The sequence below is a fragment of the Pyricularia oryzae genome, chromosome 3 (genome assembly GCF_000002495.2).
Source record: "Pyricularia oryzae 70-15 chromosome 3, whole genome shotgun sequence".
Taxonomy (NCBI): domain Eukaryota; kingdom Fungi; phylum Ascomycota; class Sordariomycetes; order Magnaporthales; family Pyriculariaceae; genus Pyricularia; species Pyricularia oryzae.
Genome location: NC_017849.1, coordinates 1,460,386 through 1,475,867, shown reverse-complemented (window position 1 = coordinate 1,475,867; position 15,482 = coordinate 1,460,386). Strand labels below are relative to the sequence as shown.

The window sequence follows — 15,482 nt, the reverse complement described above, 5'->3', positions numbered from 1 at the left end:
TACAAGCATTGTGAGGAGAATTCGAATCACCACCAGAATACAAGAGTAACAATCATTCGAGACTCAACAATGCTGTGTGTGGAAAGGCAAATTATGCAGTGTGGCTTATACTTCATGCGTTGAATCTAGTGCGGTCAGATACATCGACCTAAAGGACCAACAGCCGAGAATCGAGCAGTTGACAAATGTTCCAACTTCTTTTCCCGCATAACGTCGTCCCGCATGTGTACAAATTCTGCAACTGCGTGTCCCTTTGTAGAAACTGCCCCACTGGCTTGGTTGAGGGTCCGTAAAGCCATTTCAGGTGTGCTGCACATCAGCTAGGTTGAGCGCTATTGAGGGATCAGGGAACCATGTCATCGCTGGGCCCGATGTGATATTCTATCATTTGAAAATCATTAATTAACTTGTCATTGTCAGCGCTATCAGAGACTTGGTAGTGCACTGCTTTCTGTCATTCTGAACATGACACTGAGATGAAATGACCGGGGGGCGTGGCTTTTTTCGTAAGCCAGGGGTCCTGCACTACCGCTACCTCCTGGCACGGACACTCACACGGTGGTCTTGGGTTCTGAGGTTAACATCTGGGTGTTAGCCTTTCTATTTACTAGTATGAATATGGCTGTCCTAAGAGACCACTTTGGATGATGCATATTTTGATGCTTGTCATGTTGAGCGGATTCTCATCATCTGTTAGGATGCCGGGTGTATCCGCATTCCCGATGGGTATAATGTTACGACCAGACAGTTGGGCCGGTACCAGAGAGGCCAGGTGGGGTTACACCCCTCCTGACGACACTCGCCCAAAAGAGATACCGACCGGCAAAACAACAATTACCTAAGGACAAGGCCACGAAATTTCACGTAACTTTACATAACGGCCAAGTAAATGGATTTTTATAATTTGTAAAATCTTAATTGAAAATTACAAATTAAATAAATTAAAAGGGATTATATTCGGAATATAATTTATATAAGGTACGTTTATTACTATATAAATAAATTCGATTTTAGGATTGTTTAATAGCAATTAAATTTTAATTAATTTTAATATTTATTTAAAAACGATTATAATTTTATCCCCAATTATTAAAAACCCCAATTACCCAATTAAACGTTCAATTGTTTTAACCCATTATATTTTACCCTAAAAATAGGCTACCCCGATATTTTAATTATAATATTTTAATTGCTCCTATTTAATATTTTGCCTTAAAATATACCGAACAATATCCGACAATATATTTTCCCAAACGTCCAAAAATAACACCCCTAGCACCCCGGCCACAAATATCAGGGCGGCCCAAAAAACCCCTGTTCGGCCCAAAAATAATAACGATAACGAAAATAAGGAAAACCAATTCCGCAAATGTTAATAATAATGGTGCTAACAGGGGATATAGGGGTAAACCCTAGGTGCGGCGTGGTAAATAACCAGTGCTAAAAGCGCTAAATAATAGGTAGAAATGCACTATAATTTTGGTACTGATAAATAATTGGTTGGGGGAGATTTTGCTTTATTTCCCTTACATACTCTCCGACATCGAAGTGGGGGTCCGCACGCCAGAAAAGGTTCCGGTGCCGCGAATGAATTTCCGAAAAACTAATTTGTATGGGTTTTTGAAAAAACACCCTCATTTGCATACAAACCATCTCTGGGTTTGCATTTAAACGTTGACTTGGTGAAATTTTCAACCCGGTACAGGGTAGCTGACTCGCAGGTGCAGGGTGGGTATTAAACCCGGTACAGGGTAGCTAACCCCACTCGCTGACCTTTAAATTGCATTCCTGCATTAACAAAGTAACGGAATTCCACCATTCCCCACTCCACTTCGGCACTAAATAAAATTGGCTATATACAAATAAAAGTGGGCTTATTACATGCAAAATAATGCATATAATTAACACCCCCTCTCTTTTGCTACTTAATCCAAAAATAAAGTCGGAAAAGAAAAGTACGTAAAATAAAACCCCCAAAACAAAAAAACAAAAGAAATTCCCCCTTGTGTCCCAACCCAACTCGAACCCCCGGTGCGAACCCCCTGGATGAATAAGCCCTTTGTACCAAACCCCCGATTGACTGAACCCCAGATTGGACGAACCCCCGAATTGAAAAAGACCCCCAGAATTGTAACAACCCCCGGATTCGAACCCACGACCTACAGATTATAACCAACGGAACTTACTACTAAGCCAGGTAGCTAATCTGGCTGTTCGTTGTTGTGGATCCCAGAAAAGTTTAATATATAGGGTAGATTAAAAATCGCTAGGTCGCCCAAAACGCGAGCTAATTAAATTCGGATTCGACTTCGGGTATAAGGTCGGTATAAGTTGTTTAATAATCAACCTGAGCAGGGTAGGTTTGGGTAGATCGGTTGGTGTCGGGCTAACAAAAATCCAATAATTGCAAACAAAGGAGAAAAATGGTGGTAGTTAGCTAACGAACTAACTAGGTGCCCTACAATTCAATAGGTAAAAACTAAGTTTACAGGGGTTTTAACCCTATAAGCTCTAAAAAAAACCTTGTGAATTGGAAGCGTTAGGGGCTTTGTAAGGCCGTCAGCGGGCATTTGTTTGGATTCCAGGTATTTTAGGGTCACTAATCCTTCTGTAACTAACTCCCTTACGTAGTGAAATTTTAATAACGTATGTTTAGTACGTTGGTGGTGCGTAGGGTTGTGTGCGTTAGCTATAGAGCCTGTATTATCTCCAAATATTGCAATAGGGCCTTTTACAGGTAGTCCAATCTCTGTAAATAGGCTTTTAAGCCACTGTGCTTCACGCAGGGCTTCCGCTAAGGCGTCGGTTTCGGCTTCTGGGGTGCTTAAAGCTATAGTACTAGCCTTTTTGCACTTCCACGTTATAGGGCCCCCAGATAGGGTATACAAATATCCGTAAGTGGATTTTGAATCTTCCCTAGCCCCGGCAAAATCGCTGTCACTAAAACCAAGTAATTTTAGGCCTTTAAAACCCCCAATCAAAGAGTTAGGTGGTAAATTAGCTTTAATTACCCTATTTCCGTAGCAGATTGCTAGGGATTTAGTACCTGCTAAGTAGCGAAGTAGGTTTTTAGCTGCCGTTAAGTGGATTGTAGTGGCTTTCGTTAAAAAACGAGATAACCATTGAACCGCAAAACCGATGTCCGGGCGCGTTAATAGCATTAAATACATTAGGGTGCCGATAATACGCTGTAACAATTTGATTTCTAGCGCATTTACGGGTTTGCCCCCACTATATTTTAGCACACCCGGCTGTAAGGGAACAGAAATAGGTTTGCAATCAGCTAATCCGAACGTTGCTAATGCTTCCTCTATATACTGACTTTGATGGAGCCAAAGCAGGCGGTTAGGCCTGTCCCTTATAATCTGAACGCCTAAAAAATAGGCTGCAGGGCCCCTGTCTTCCAATGCGTATATTTTGTTAAAACGGGCTTTTAAATCCTGAATATATTGCAATTTAGGACCTATTAGCAGGCAATCGTCAACAAAAGTAACAATGAAATGCTTGGATTTAGCATTATAAAAGACAGCTGGATCAGAGATTAGCGGCTTAAAACCTTCTGTAAAAAGTAGGCTTTTTAGCTTTGTTTGCCATTCTCTTGGGCCCTGTTTCAGACCGTATAGCGCCTTTTCCAACAGTATAACTTGCATTTCCTTTGGATTATAGCCCATTTGCACTAAAATTTTAGCGGTAGTAGGGCTGCAAGATCTAGCCCAATCGCTAAAACCCTCTGGAATTTGCAAATAAATATCTACGTCGGTAAGGTCACTATTTAAAAACGCACCGATAAAATCGATTTGTTCTATTTCCCAATTTTGTGCATTAGCTATAGCCAATAATATACGCCAGGTGGGCGGTATACTAGTGCTAGCAAAAGTCTCGATATAATCTAGGCCTTCGACCTGTAAAAACCCCCTAACAACAAGCCTGGCTTTATACTTTATAGGCTTATTATTTTCATCCTTTTTTAATTTAAACACCGGCCGGGTAGAGATTAGTCTACGGCCTGTATGCATTTTAATTTTAGGGATAAAACGGAAGGTTTTTGCAGTAACGATCTGGTCGAATTCAGACGCTAAAGCTGCTAACCATTTAGCACTTTCAGGGCTTTTTAGGGCCTGTTGGTAGCTATTTGGTTCGCCGTCTTTAGTGGGCTTTTTCTTTGTTTTCTTTTGGGTTTGATAACAAAGATAATGCACGTAATCGATATCCATAGGATCTGGGTTTTCGAACTGCGAATTTAACTCCATATTCTGTATTTTAGGTGCCGAAAACACCGGAACTTCCGTTATTTTAGGTGCTGAATTAGGCACCGCTACCGTTATAAGCTCTGGGGGGCGAACAGTAGACTGTACAGGCCAGGGAGGAACTGTAATTGCGGGAGGTAGGGGATTATTATCCACTGGATCCAAAGTTTTGGCGCTGTAGATTTCGTCTTCAGGTTCAGAATTAGAATCCCCCTCTAAATCTGGATTTTCCCCCTCTGAAATCTGTAGCGTTTCCCCTGGAATAGCCAAATTTTCAGCGGGTATACCCTCTAAAATTTTTACGGTAGAGGTTTTATATACGGCCCGTCTGGCGGGGGCGTAAACCAACGCTGTAGAATTGGATAAATGGGCTAAAAGCCTTACTGTTTCCGTTCGGGGAGCCAATTTGTTGGATTTTTGGCGTTTTTCCAGCGGTATAATAGCCTGGCATACGGTACCAATAACCCGATAATGGCCTAAATTAGGCCTGTGTGGTAATCCAGGTTGAAATTCGGAATAAAATTCCTCGTAGGGTGTTAACTCCCTGTTAGTTACCGCTGTACGGTTAACTAAATCAACCACGGCTGACAGTAAATAACACCATAAATATAGTGGTAGACCTGCCGCTAAAATGGTAGACCTTAGCCTATCCAAAATAACCCTAACGGACCGTTCCGTTAGCCCGTTTTGGCCATGGTTGTAGGGGTTGGAGGTGCTAAAATTAACACCTTTACTTGCAAACCAATCTTGAAGCTCTGTATTTACCTCGTGCCCCCCATCAAAATGAAATTTAGTGGGGTAGCGCCCGTACGTAGCTTTTAAAACCTTAAAAAAGCCTTTAATAGCCACTAAAACCGTAGGTCCGGCTTTATTCCGTAGTGAGATCGACCACCGAAAACGTGATTTTCGATCCACTAATAACAAAAATACGGGTTTTTTATTGTGAGGGTTAGGTTTAAGGGTTACTGTATCACCCTCTATGGAATCGAGGATATTAGGGGGTGTAGGGAGTGCCCCTTTATTTGTACGCCTAACAGAGGTGGCTTTAATGCAAGTAATGCAGGTAATAGCCCTAATTTTGTCGAAATTAGGTAGACCGTCTGCGTTTTTAGCGGTCTTTTTAAGCAATAACAACCCTATATGCCCTAAGCGCCTGTGCCATAACAGGGCTTTTTGGGCCTGGATTTCGTCACAATCGCCTGTAATTCCGTCTCCTTCAGCTGTTACCCAACCATCGGTAGTTCGATTTAGGCTTAAAGGGAGGTAATTTACAGGGGCCTGCACTAATTCCGGTACTAAAGGAGGTTCTAACAACGGATTTCTTGTGTGGGAAACCCCCTCTTTTTCGGTATTAGCCCCTTTTGTATTAGGCTGCTTAAAAGGGTCATCTAGCGGCTTACCGGGCCTACGGGGCCCAATCTCACGTGGATTTTCAGGGGTTTTTGCACTAAATTTCTGCATTACAGGTAAATCTACGGTTATATCCTTATTTTGTTTGGGATTTAACACTTCCGTTACCGTATTTTCTCCCGGTTCCGAATCGGTGTAGATTTTATAGTCGTCTTGGTCTTCAGGGACTATATTATTTAGTTTTACCTCCAACGGGGCTGCGTAGCCCTTTGTAACCCCCTGTAAGGTTAGGCTAGAGGCGGTGCTATATTCACCAATTACACAGGCGTAATTCGAAACCGTAGATGTAGTATTTCGAATAAGGATATCGCACCCTTTTACCTCCAAACAGAACGAATTTTTGGCGGTATTTAGGCGTCCCCACGCCTTGCGATCCCGATCGTACAGGGTATTTTTTAATAATACGCCCCCTGTATTGTAGTGTATTAGCCCACTAACGATATTTATTCCAAACGAGGGGATATATAGCACGTTATTTAACGTAACCTCTCTAAATTCGTCAATTTTGGAGCCATACCGGACCTGTATTTTAACAGTTCCAGTGCCAATAGGCCTAACAGGGCCACCTCCGGTACCGATTTCGACTGTTGAGCCGGGGGTATAATCGGTAAAAAATTGCTTATTTGCAAAGATATGGTGCGTGCTACCTGTATCGTACAGGACCGGGTAGCCTAGCCGTCGGGGCTTAGGGTCCCTATTTACGCCGCTTCCAGGCTTCGTCTTAGCCTTAGAATTAGTTGCTAATACCTGTGGTTTTAGCGTTTTACCGGTATAATCGGGTTCCGAATCCGATTCCGAACATAATTCTATAACCCCGCTAATAGCGGAATTAACCTCCTGTTGCAGTGCCCGGTACGGTAAATTACCGCCCGAATCGCCTGCCTGTTCCAGGGCGTTATACGCTGCGCAAACGCTAACGTCACCTGGAATCGAGCCCGTAAATAACTCGAAATCCATTGAAATCATGGAAGTTCCAGCGTTCGATTCGCTGGAATTGGAGGATTTATTATCTTTTGCAATAGCCGAATCCGAATTAGGGGTTGATTTGCCCTTTTTTCGTGATTTGGAGGTGCCGTCCTGCCCATTATTTTCCTTTTTAGCGTCCTTTTTAGCGCCTTTTTTCCCTGATTTTCGACCTTCAGCCCTGTAATTAGTGGCTTTGGCAGTTGTAGAGCCTGAAATCGAATTTTCGGATATAAGGTCCGCCATAAGGTATTGCAAATTTAATCGATCCGAATTTTGGCCTATAGCCTGCAGGGCCCGTTGGGTACTGCGTTGGCGTTCGGTCCAGGTAGGGAACGTCCCCTCCAGGGCCCGTAGGTATTGATTTCGTACATCGATAGGGCTAATTTGCACGTTGGCATTCGCTAATCTAGCTACCAGGGAATTAAAACGGCTGTTAAATTCTGGTATTGACCCTCTAAATTTCGAAAAATTTAGGGCGTGAAATTCCCGATATAGCGAGTCTCTGCTAATTTCGGGTGCAACGGAATAGCTATCTTCCAGGGTCTTATAGGCCGTTACAGGGCTGGAATGCCATGCAATGGATTCTAAAGGTTCCTTGGTTAGGCTGTCTTTAATAAGCAATAATAGGACTGATTGCTCATGTTCCGGTAGGCTATAGCCAATTTCAGGGTTGGAAATAAATTCCGCAGCTTTTATAGCCCTGAATTGTACTATAAGTGCCTGTTTCCACAGGTCGTAATTGCTAGCCCCTACTAATTTGCAATTTTCGGGGAAGGAAAATACCCGTTTTGATAGTTCTTTACCTATCCCGTCACCTAGAATTAGGTTACCGGGTGGATTAGGTGGTGCGGTAGCGGTATTAGCGCTAAAAATCTGTGGGTTGGCCTCCAGATTACCGCTATTGGGGGTATTAATACCCGCAATACCACTAAAACTAGTGGGTTCACCATTTTTCAGCGTCAACAGAGATGTTAACTGTTGAATTGTGTGCTGAAGTTGATCCAATTGCGTAGTTAACGCTTTTAATTGCAGGTCTTGCGCCTGTAATTTAGCGGTTAGAACTTCATTCGGGCTGGATTCAGGGCCCCTATCCGGTGGAATTGGGCCTGGGAGGCCCGACATAGGGCTGTCTTCCATTGTAGGGTGGCCTGAATTATAGTTAAAAACTAACCTAGTCGCCTAAGGGTAAATACCCCAATCTAGGATTTTCTATAGCCGTTTGCCTTCTAACGGTTACAGGCCTATACTTGCCAAATATAGGGCTTATTGCTATTTTCAATGATCGAATCCACTGAAAATACAGGGTTGGAATCCCTAAATCCACAATTAATGGGTGCCCTGGTATTATTTGTACCGATCCAGGTGCACTAGCGATCGAAAGTTCAATTCGCTAGGTGGGTGCAGGGTAACCTGCAGGGTAATTTGCAGCGTTCGGTTAGTGGATCACTGGGCTATTAGCGGGCGAATACAGGGGTTTTGGCCCTGACTCGTTAGCGCAAACCCTAATTAACGCACTAAAAATTTGAGCCAATCGCAATAGCGATGCACAACCCATAAAAACCACACCAAAAATTTTGGGATTTGCAATCGAGCGAGCGCTGCAGTGCCTGAAAATTGGGCCTGAGTCAAACGCTAATATAGCGACCCCTCACTGTAATTACAGGGGGGATAGGTGCTAACGTAGCACCTATAACCAACAATTTGCACAAAAACAGCAATATCTTCGTCAATATACGTGCTGCGGATATGCGACAATAACCAAATTAAAGCCTGAAAACAGGGCTTTCCAATAATGCAAAGTGCGCTTTAGTGCACTAGCTAGAACCTTTCCGGGCTCATAACCTGTTAATAATAATGGTGCTAACAGGGGATATAGGGGTAAACCCTAGGTGCGGCGTGGTAAATAACCAGTGCTAAAAGCGCTAAATAATAGGTAGAAATGCACTATAATTTTGGTACTGATAAATAATTGGTTGGGGGAGATTTTGCTTTATTTCCCTTACATACTCTCCGACATCGAAGTGGGGGTCCGCACGCCAGAAAAGGTTCCGGTGCCGCGAATGAATTTCCGAAAAACTAATTTGTATGGGTTTTTGAAAAAACACCCTCATTTGCATACAAACCATCTCTGGGTTTGCATTTAAACGTTGACTTGGTGAAATTTTCAACCCGGTACAGGGTAGCTGACTCGCAGGTGCAGGGTGGGTATTAAACCCGGTACAGGGTAGCTAACCCCACTCGCTGACCTTTAAATTGCATTCCTGCATTAACAAAGTAACGGAATTCCACCATTCCCCACTCCACTTCGGCACTAAATAAAATTGGCTATATACAAATAAAAGTGGGCTTATTACATGCAAAATAATGCATATAATTAACAGCAAATAAATTATTAGGACCAACCAGGAATTTTACAAATAAACGTTCCGCGCAATTTAATTCCAAAAAAAATTCCAGGTTTTCCGAACCAATATTAACGTTATTTTAATTTTTTTTAATAAACGCGAAAAATTTAAATTTAACCCCCCAATTACGTTCGATAATATACCTGGATAATTTAAAAAATATTTTATATAAATACGCATTTACCAAATATTCCATTTGGAAATTTTCCGCAATAAAATAAAAAAAATGGTATACGCGGCCACCTTTTTCCGAAAACAAACCTTATTTTGGTTCGAATTTTTATTACAGAAATAATTTAATATACCCCCCGAAAAACAACGTTAAAAAATCACCGATATTTTTTCAATTTTCGCAAAATATAAACGCACCCTCCGTTTTTTATTCCAAAAACCCGATAAAAAACGATAAACCGAACGAAATTTGGCCAATTTACGACAAACCAAATTAACCTCCGTTTATATAACCGAATTTAAAAGGTTAATAACAAAATTAAATATAACCGGAAAAACCAAAATCCTCCAATTTTACCAGGAATTAAAAATAAAAATAAAAAACGAAATATCCAAATTCGACCGACCCGAGGATTTCCTCGAATACGTCGAATTTATTATTAAATTTAACAACCGGATTTACGAACGCCGACAAAAAAAATAAGGCGGACAGCGAATATTTGTTATTTTAATTCGACAAACCAATACGGAACGCAAATACCAATACCCCCAACCCATATATTATAAAAATAATGGTAGATAATAACAGCCCCGTTATATGGCACCCCAGATTTACAATATAATTTATAATATTTACAATAAATTTATGGACCTTAATACCATATAATATAAAAAGCCCCGTAAAGACCCCAAAAGCGGCAAATGTTTCAAATGCGATAAAACAGGGCATATCGCCAAAAACTGTCCGAAAAACCAGGAAGGTATTTCTAATTTTAGGGATAAAACCGAAAAACCACGAAAATTTAATACCACCAATTATTAATAATTACGGCCTAATTAACACAATATAATAAATTGGATTACCTGTTATAATAACAATTATATAATGTCACGGCCAGGCATACATTGGAGAACCTCAGTGTATTAGGCGCTATCGACGAAAATTCTAAACTGAAGAGAAGAGAGAAATTACAATTAACGACGCGCTCAAGAGACGCGCTTAAATCCGGAGTAAGTGGACCCTTGTCCGATCCCTGGCTCAGCGTGGCTGGTAGAGCCGAGTCGTGATTCTGAGGGTAGGTCTGGGGGCCTAATCCTCACATATAATATATAATAGTTCCAAAAACGACGCAAAATGGTATTTACAAAAACCCCGAAACATTCGAACCTTAATAATAGAAAACCGAATATTTTTAAGGATAGGATAACCAACGAAATTATACCGATAAAAGACCCAATTACCCGAATTTACGGATTCGGATATTTCCGGAAAATCGGATAAAGAATTTTTGGAATAAACCCACCATATTAAAATAACCAATTAATTTTTAATATAAAAATTAAACGAGGATTCCGAGGAAAAGTCCAGCGAGGAAGAAATTATATTTTCGAACCAATATAACGCAGCAAAGGAAAATAACCCCTATATATATAAAAAGAAATATATCGACTTACACCGAGACGACCAATTAATACAATTTCCCGGATTACCACTTTAAACACAAATACAAATCCGACATTTTACAGGACCAGTTAATGCAATTTTTGGAAACCACCCGACCTTGGACACCAAATACCTTTAATACGCAAAAATCTTTTGGGCAAAATATTTCCGAAACAATTGTGGATTCCATTTAAATAGGAAAATAATCCATAATTTTTTCCCACGACGACGCAAAATAACAAATATTTACGAAATATATATTATAACCGATTTACCAAATTGGGAAATTAAAATAAAATTTAATATTAAACCAACCGTAATTTTTACGCCTAATGTCACGGGCAGGCAGGGCGGACAGGTAGGTGCGGGCGATCAGGTAACAGGACAGAGTATATTGGCTATCTAGTCTTCCAGGTACAGGGTAGCAGGTGGTTGTTGACGAAGACGTAGCTCGAGGAGCTATATATCGGAGACTGCAGAGATTTCGCGTAGATATACGCGCGCGAGGCGCTCGGCCCTCGCGCCTTCACGTGACAGGGGTCATGACTAAGCGACAGCCCAGTGGCTGTCCTTTAGGTCTGTGACAGTATTCCCCCCTTCCAGGCCGAGCTCCGTCACGGCCGGGGCCCGGGCTTATGGGGGTATCGACGGTGGAAATTCTTTACCAATTGAGCAGCGTTTTCCAGGTAATCGGCAGGTTCAGTCGTGGGTTCGCTATATCCAGCCCAACGGACGATATATTTCAGCCGGCGGCCTCCTCGGCCGCGGGTTTCCCAAAAGGAGTCGAGGATCTCTTCGACTTCGTATTCTCTCTCACCTTCCACTTCCAAATGGGGTGGCGGTGCAGGTTGTTGGCCCGGCAGGGGCTCAACGTCAGCAGGTTTTAGTCGGTTTATATTGAAAACAGGGTGTACTCTCATAGACGACGGCAGGTCCAAACGGTAGGCGTACGGGCTAATCACTTCAGAAATTCGGAAGGGTCCCAAGTTCTTCCAATCCAGTTTCTTCTGCGGGCGGGCGGTCTGGATGTTCCGTGCGTCTAACCATACATATTGGCCGACGGTAAGCCGGCGGGCCGGGGTACGGTGTCGGTTCGCCTGTTCTTCGTAACGGGCTTGGGCGGCGGTCATTTCGGCGCGGGCTTGTTCCAGAATGGCTTCCATTCGGGCGGCTAGCTTTTCGGCATCCCGCTGGGCGGGCAAAGGCTGGTTCAGGGGTACCGGCTCGAATCCCATGCGGGGATGGAATCCGTAAGTCGCGTAAAACGGGGAGGTTCCGGTGGTCTCGGACTTGTGGGAGTTGGCTGTGAATTCGGCGAGGGGAAGCCAACTTTCCCAATCATCTTGCAGGTAGGCCACATAAGCTCTCAAATATTGTTCCAGGGACGCGTTAAAACGCTCGGTCTGTCCGTCAGTCTCGGGGTGGTGAGCAGTGGATAGCAGGCTGTCGATTTTCAAACGGGTTGTCAGGTGTTTCCAAAACTTCGACACGAATTGGGTGCCTCTATCCGAAACTATCGTCAGGGGCAACCCGTGTAGTTTCCATACGTGGTGTAGGTACAGGTTGGCGGTGTCCTCGGCATTGCAGGTCCCTTTACAAGGGACGAAGTGTCTCATCTTAGTTAGGCGGTCTACGACCACTAGGATGGCGTCGTGGCCGTTGCTTTGCGGCAAATGTGTGATAAAATCCATCGACAGGTGTTGCCATGAGCGTTCAGGAGTGGGCAGGGGTCGCAGGAGGCCCTGGTGGCCTTCGCGGGACGGGTTGATTCGGCGGCAGGTCTGGCATTTCTTTACCCATAATGATACGTAATGTAGCATTCCGGGCCAGTAATATTCTCGGGACAGCAGGTCGTAGGTTTTTGCTTTGCCGGGGTGACCGGCGACGGGGGAGTCGTGGCAGCGGCGCAGGATCTCGGCTTTCAGATTATTCGAATCGGGTACGTACAGTTTATTGCGGTAATACAAATAGCCGGATCGTTCTTCGCATTCGGCCAATTGCAACTTGGGGTGGCGGTCGGCGCCTGTCCTCAACGCTTCTAGGGCAGATTGCGTTATCGGGTCGGATTCGTATCCGGCGTCTAGTAGCTCTATTAGGTGTTTTGGCAATAGGGGTTTGTTTTGGCGGATTATGGGTTGTAACCGGGTGGGGCGGGCAGGTAAATTGTGTTCTTTCAGTACGACTTGTGTTTGGTGCTTAAGTCGTTCATCCCCCTCCTCAGGCATATCCTCTGACCTCCTGGTTAGTGCGTCGGGCTTCGCTCCTTGTTTCCCGGGTCGGTAGGTGATACGGAAATTAAATCTTGACAGGAATTCGGCCCATCGGGCTTGTCGGCGGTTGAGCATTTTCGTCGTCGTGAAATATTCCAGGTTGCGGTGGTCCGTAATTACTTGGACCGGGGACGACGTCCCTTCGAGTTCCGGGCGCCATTCTTCAAAACAGCGGATAATGGCTAGCAATTCTTTGTCGTAAATCTCGTAATTGCATTCGGTAGCTGTGTGTTTTTTCGAAAAGAACGCGACGGGGCGGAGTATTCCGTCGTCGCCGTATTGTGACAATATTCCCGCAGAAACATAATCGGAAGCGTCGGTCTCCAGGATCACATTCTTTTCCCAATCGAAGTGCGCCAGTACGGGGGCTTCGGTAAACTTTCTCTTCAGCAGTCGGAAGGCGGTTTCGCAGGCGCTATTCCATTCGAATGCGACGTTTTTCTTGGTCAATCTCGTCAAAGGGGCTACGATCTTTGAGAAATCTCGGATAAAGCGCCGGTAAAAGTTGCCAAACCCCAAAAATGCTTGTACGTCAGTAAGCTTTTTGGGTGTTTGCCAGTCCAGGACAGCGGTGATTTTCTCAGGGTCCATTTTCACGCCTTCGACGCCGACCAGCAGGCCCAGGAACTTGGTTTCTTTCACGAAGAATTCGCATTTCGCGGCGTTGGCATACAGCCCGGCTTTCCTCAGGGCTTCCAATACGAGCTTCAAATGTTCTTCGTGTTCGGTTCGGGTGCGGTTATAAATCAAAATGTCGTCCAGGTAGGCTGTACAAAATACGTTTAAGTATTCGCGCAGGGAGTCGTTTATATATCTCTGGAACGTCGCGGGGGCTCCCGTTAGCCCGAAAGGCATGACTAGGCTCTCGTATAAGCCGAATCTCGTGCGGAATGCCGTCAGGTATTCTTCCCCCTTTTTAATCCGAATATTGTTAAAAGCGGAAACGATATCGATTTTCGAGAAGAATTTCATGCCGGCCAGGTTGTTCAGGGTCTCTCGGACTAGCGGCAGCGGGTAACGGTCTTTTACGGTAATGTTATTCAGCGCGCGGTAATCCACGCAAAACCTCAACCCTCCTCCCTGCTTCTTCACGAACAAAACGGGCGAGGCGACGGATGACGAACTGGGTCTGATAAACCCTTTTTTCAACTCTGCGGTCAGCCATTCCTTAAGGGCTATCAGCTCTTCGCGGGACATGGCGTACAGGGGGCCGAACGGCGGCGTTTTTCCTTCTATAAGCGGGATATGGTGGTCGGACGGTCGGTGTGGGGGCAGCTTCTCGGCTTCTTGCGGGGAAAATACGTCCGCGAATTCCCGGATTGTTTCGGGCAGGGTCGGCCCGTTCCTATTTTGGGGGTCGGCGGCTAGAACCTCATCAATCTGTTTCAAGGTTACGGCGTACAGTCGGCAGAATCGGCGGCGGGCGTATATGCTCGCGGCTTGCAGGGAGATAGGGGCGATATCCATTTCGCGGAGGGACGGCGGTCGGTCAGCCTGGTACTGGGGGCGGCTTTTTTTTGGTACGGCGTGTAAAGCTTTAACCTTCTCCGGTTTGTCGGGCATATTGCAGTGTCGGCGGCAATAGTCGCTGTCAAACGTAATAACGTGTGACGCGAATCCAATCGTTGGATCGTGCTGCTTTAGCCAAGGCATTCCTAGCACAATGGGGTAATGGGCTAGCTGTGTGACGAAGAACAGCGCGTTTTTCTGGATGTGGTCCTTGATTCTCAATTGTCCTCGGACATAATGGGTGCACTTCCCACTTTCGGCGGTCCTTCCGTCGAATACTTCGATGTCGAATGGGTTTCGCAGCGGATACATTTGTAGTTGGCGTTCTTCGGCCCATCCTTGGTCGAGGAAGCATTTTCCTTCCGCACCGCAATCGGTGAGGGCATAGGTTGGGAGGTTTTGGCCCCCCACTGTCAGTTCGGCAGGCAGGATTATCAGGTCGGATCGTTGGTTATATTCCTCTTCAACAGGGAACCCGTGAACGGCGGCGGCAGAGATGCGGATCGCCGGCGGTCTATGCGCGGCCTTGGCGGCCTGGGGGCGACTTATCCCAGGCGGGCTCCGTTTTTCGAACTTCGGCTGCTGGAGCGGCTGGCGTCCGAGCCGCGGCGGGGGTTTTTAGGGAGTTTGGTTTGTATTTGGCGCGGGGACCTGGACCTGGACCTGGATCGTTCGATTCCGGCCTGGTGCAGCCGCGTGCGGCGGGTATCCGGTTCCGGGCATTTGGCAACGAAATGTTCTTGGGATCCACAACGGTAACATAGCATGTTTTCCTTGCGGTTGTGGCGGCGTTGGCTGCTCAGGTCCATAGGGTCGTTAAGCGGGAGCTCCGCGTTTGGCTTGGGGGCGGCCCGCGGTATGTCGGGTTGGGTTCGGGGAGCCGCGCGCGCGGGGGGCGCTGCGGCCCGAGGGGTACGTGTCTGTCTATTTTTATACTGCTGGTGCTGGCGGTAGCGGTTATCCAAGCTTTGCAGGTGTCGGGTGAATTCGTGGTATTGGCGAGATGGGGCGGGGTTGTGGAGGAGCATGTCCTGGAGCTCTTCCGATATTCCCTGGAATA

At 45.1% G+C, this 15,482-nt stretch overlaps 2 protein-coding genes across 2 annotated transcripts; both read right to left on the bottom strand.

The window, feature by feature from the left end:
- Positions 1-1,412: 1,412 nt before the first annotated feature.
- On the bottom strand, positions 1,413-1,875 carry MGG_16685 (uncharacterized protein; the record flags this gene model as incomplete). The annotated part of the gene is made up of 3 exons (XM_003711564.1): positions 1,413-1,471; positions 1,535-1,603; positions 1,761-1,875. Coding segments are annotated over 3 exons (243 nt in total), but the record flags the coding sequence as incomplete, so codon positions are not given.
- A 6,633-nt stretch (positions 1,876-8,508) lies between these two features.
- On the bottom strand, positions 8,509-8,971 carry MGG_16684 (uncharacterized protein; the record flags this gene model as incomplete). Its single annotated transcript, XM_003711563.1, has 3 exons — positions 8,509-8,567; positions 8,631-8,699; positions 8,857-8,971. Coding segments are annotated over 3 exons (243 nt in total), but the record flags the coding sequence as incomplete, so codon positions are not given.
- Between the last annotated feature and the right edge of the window lie 6,511 nt (positions 8,972-15,482).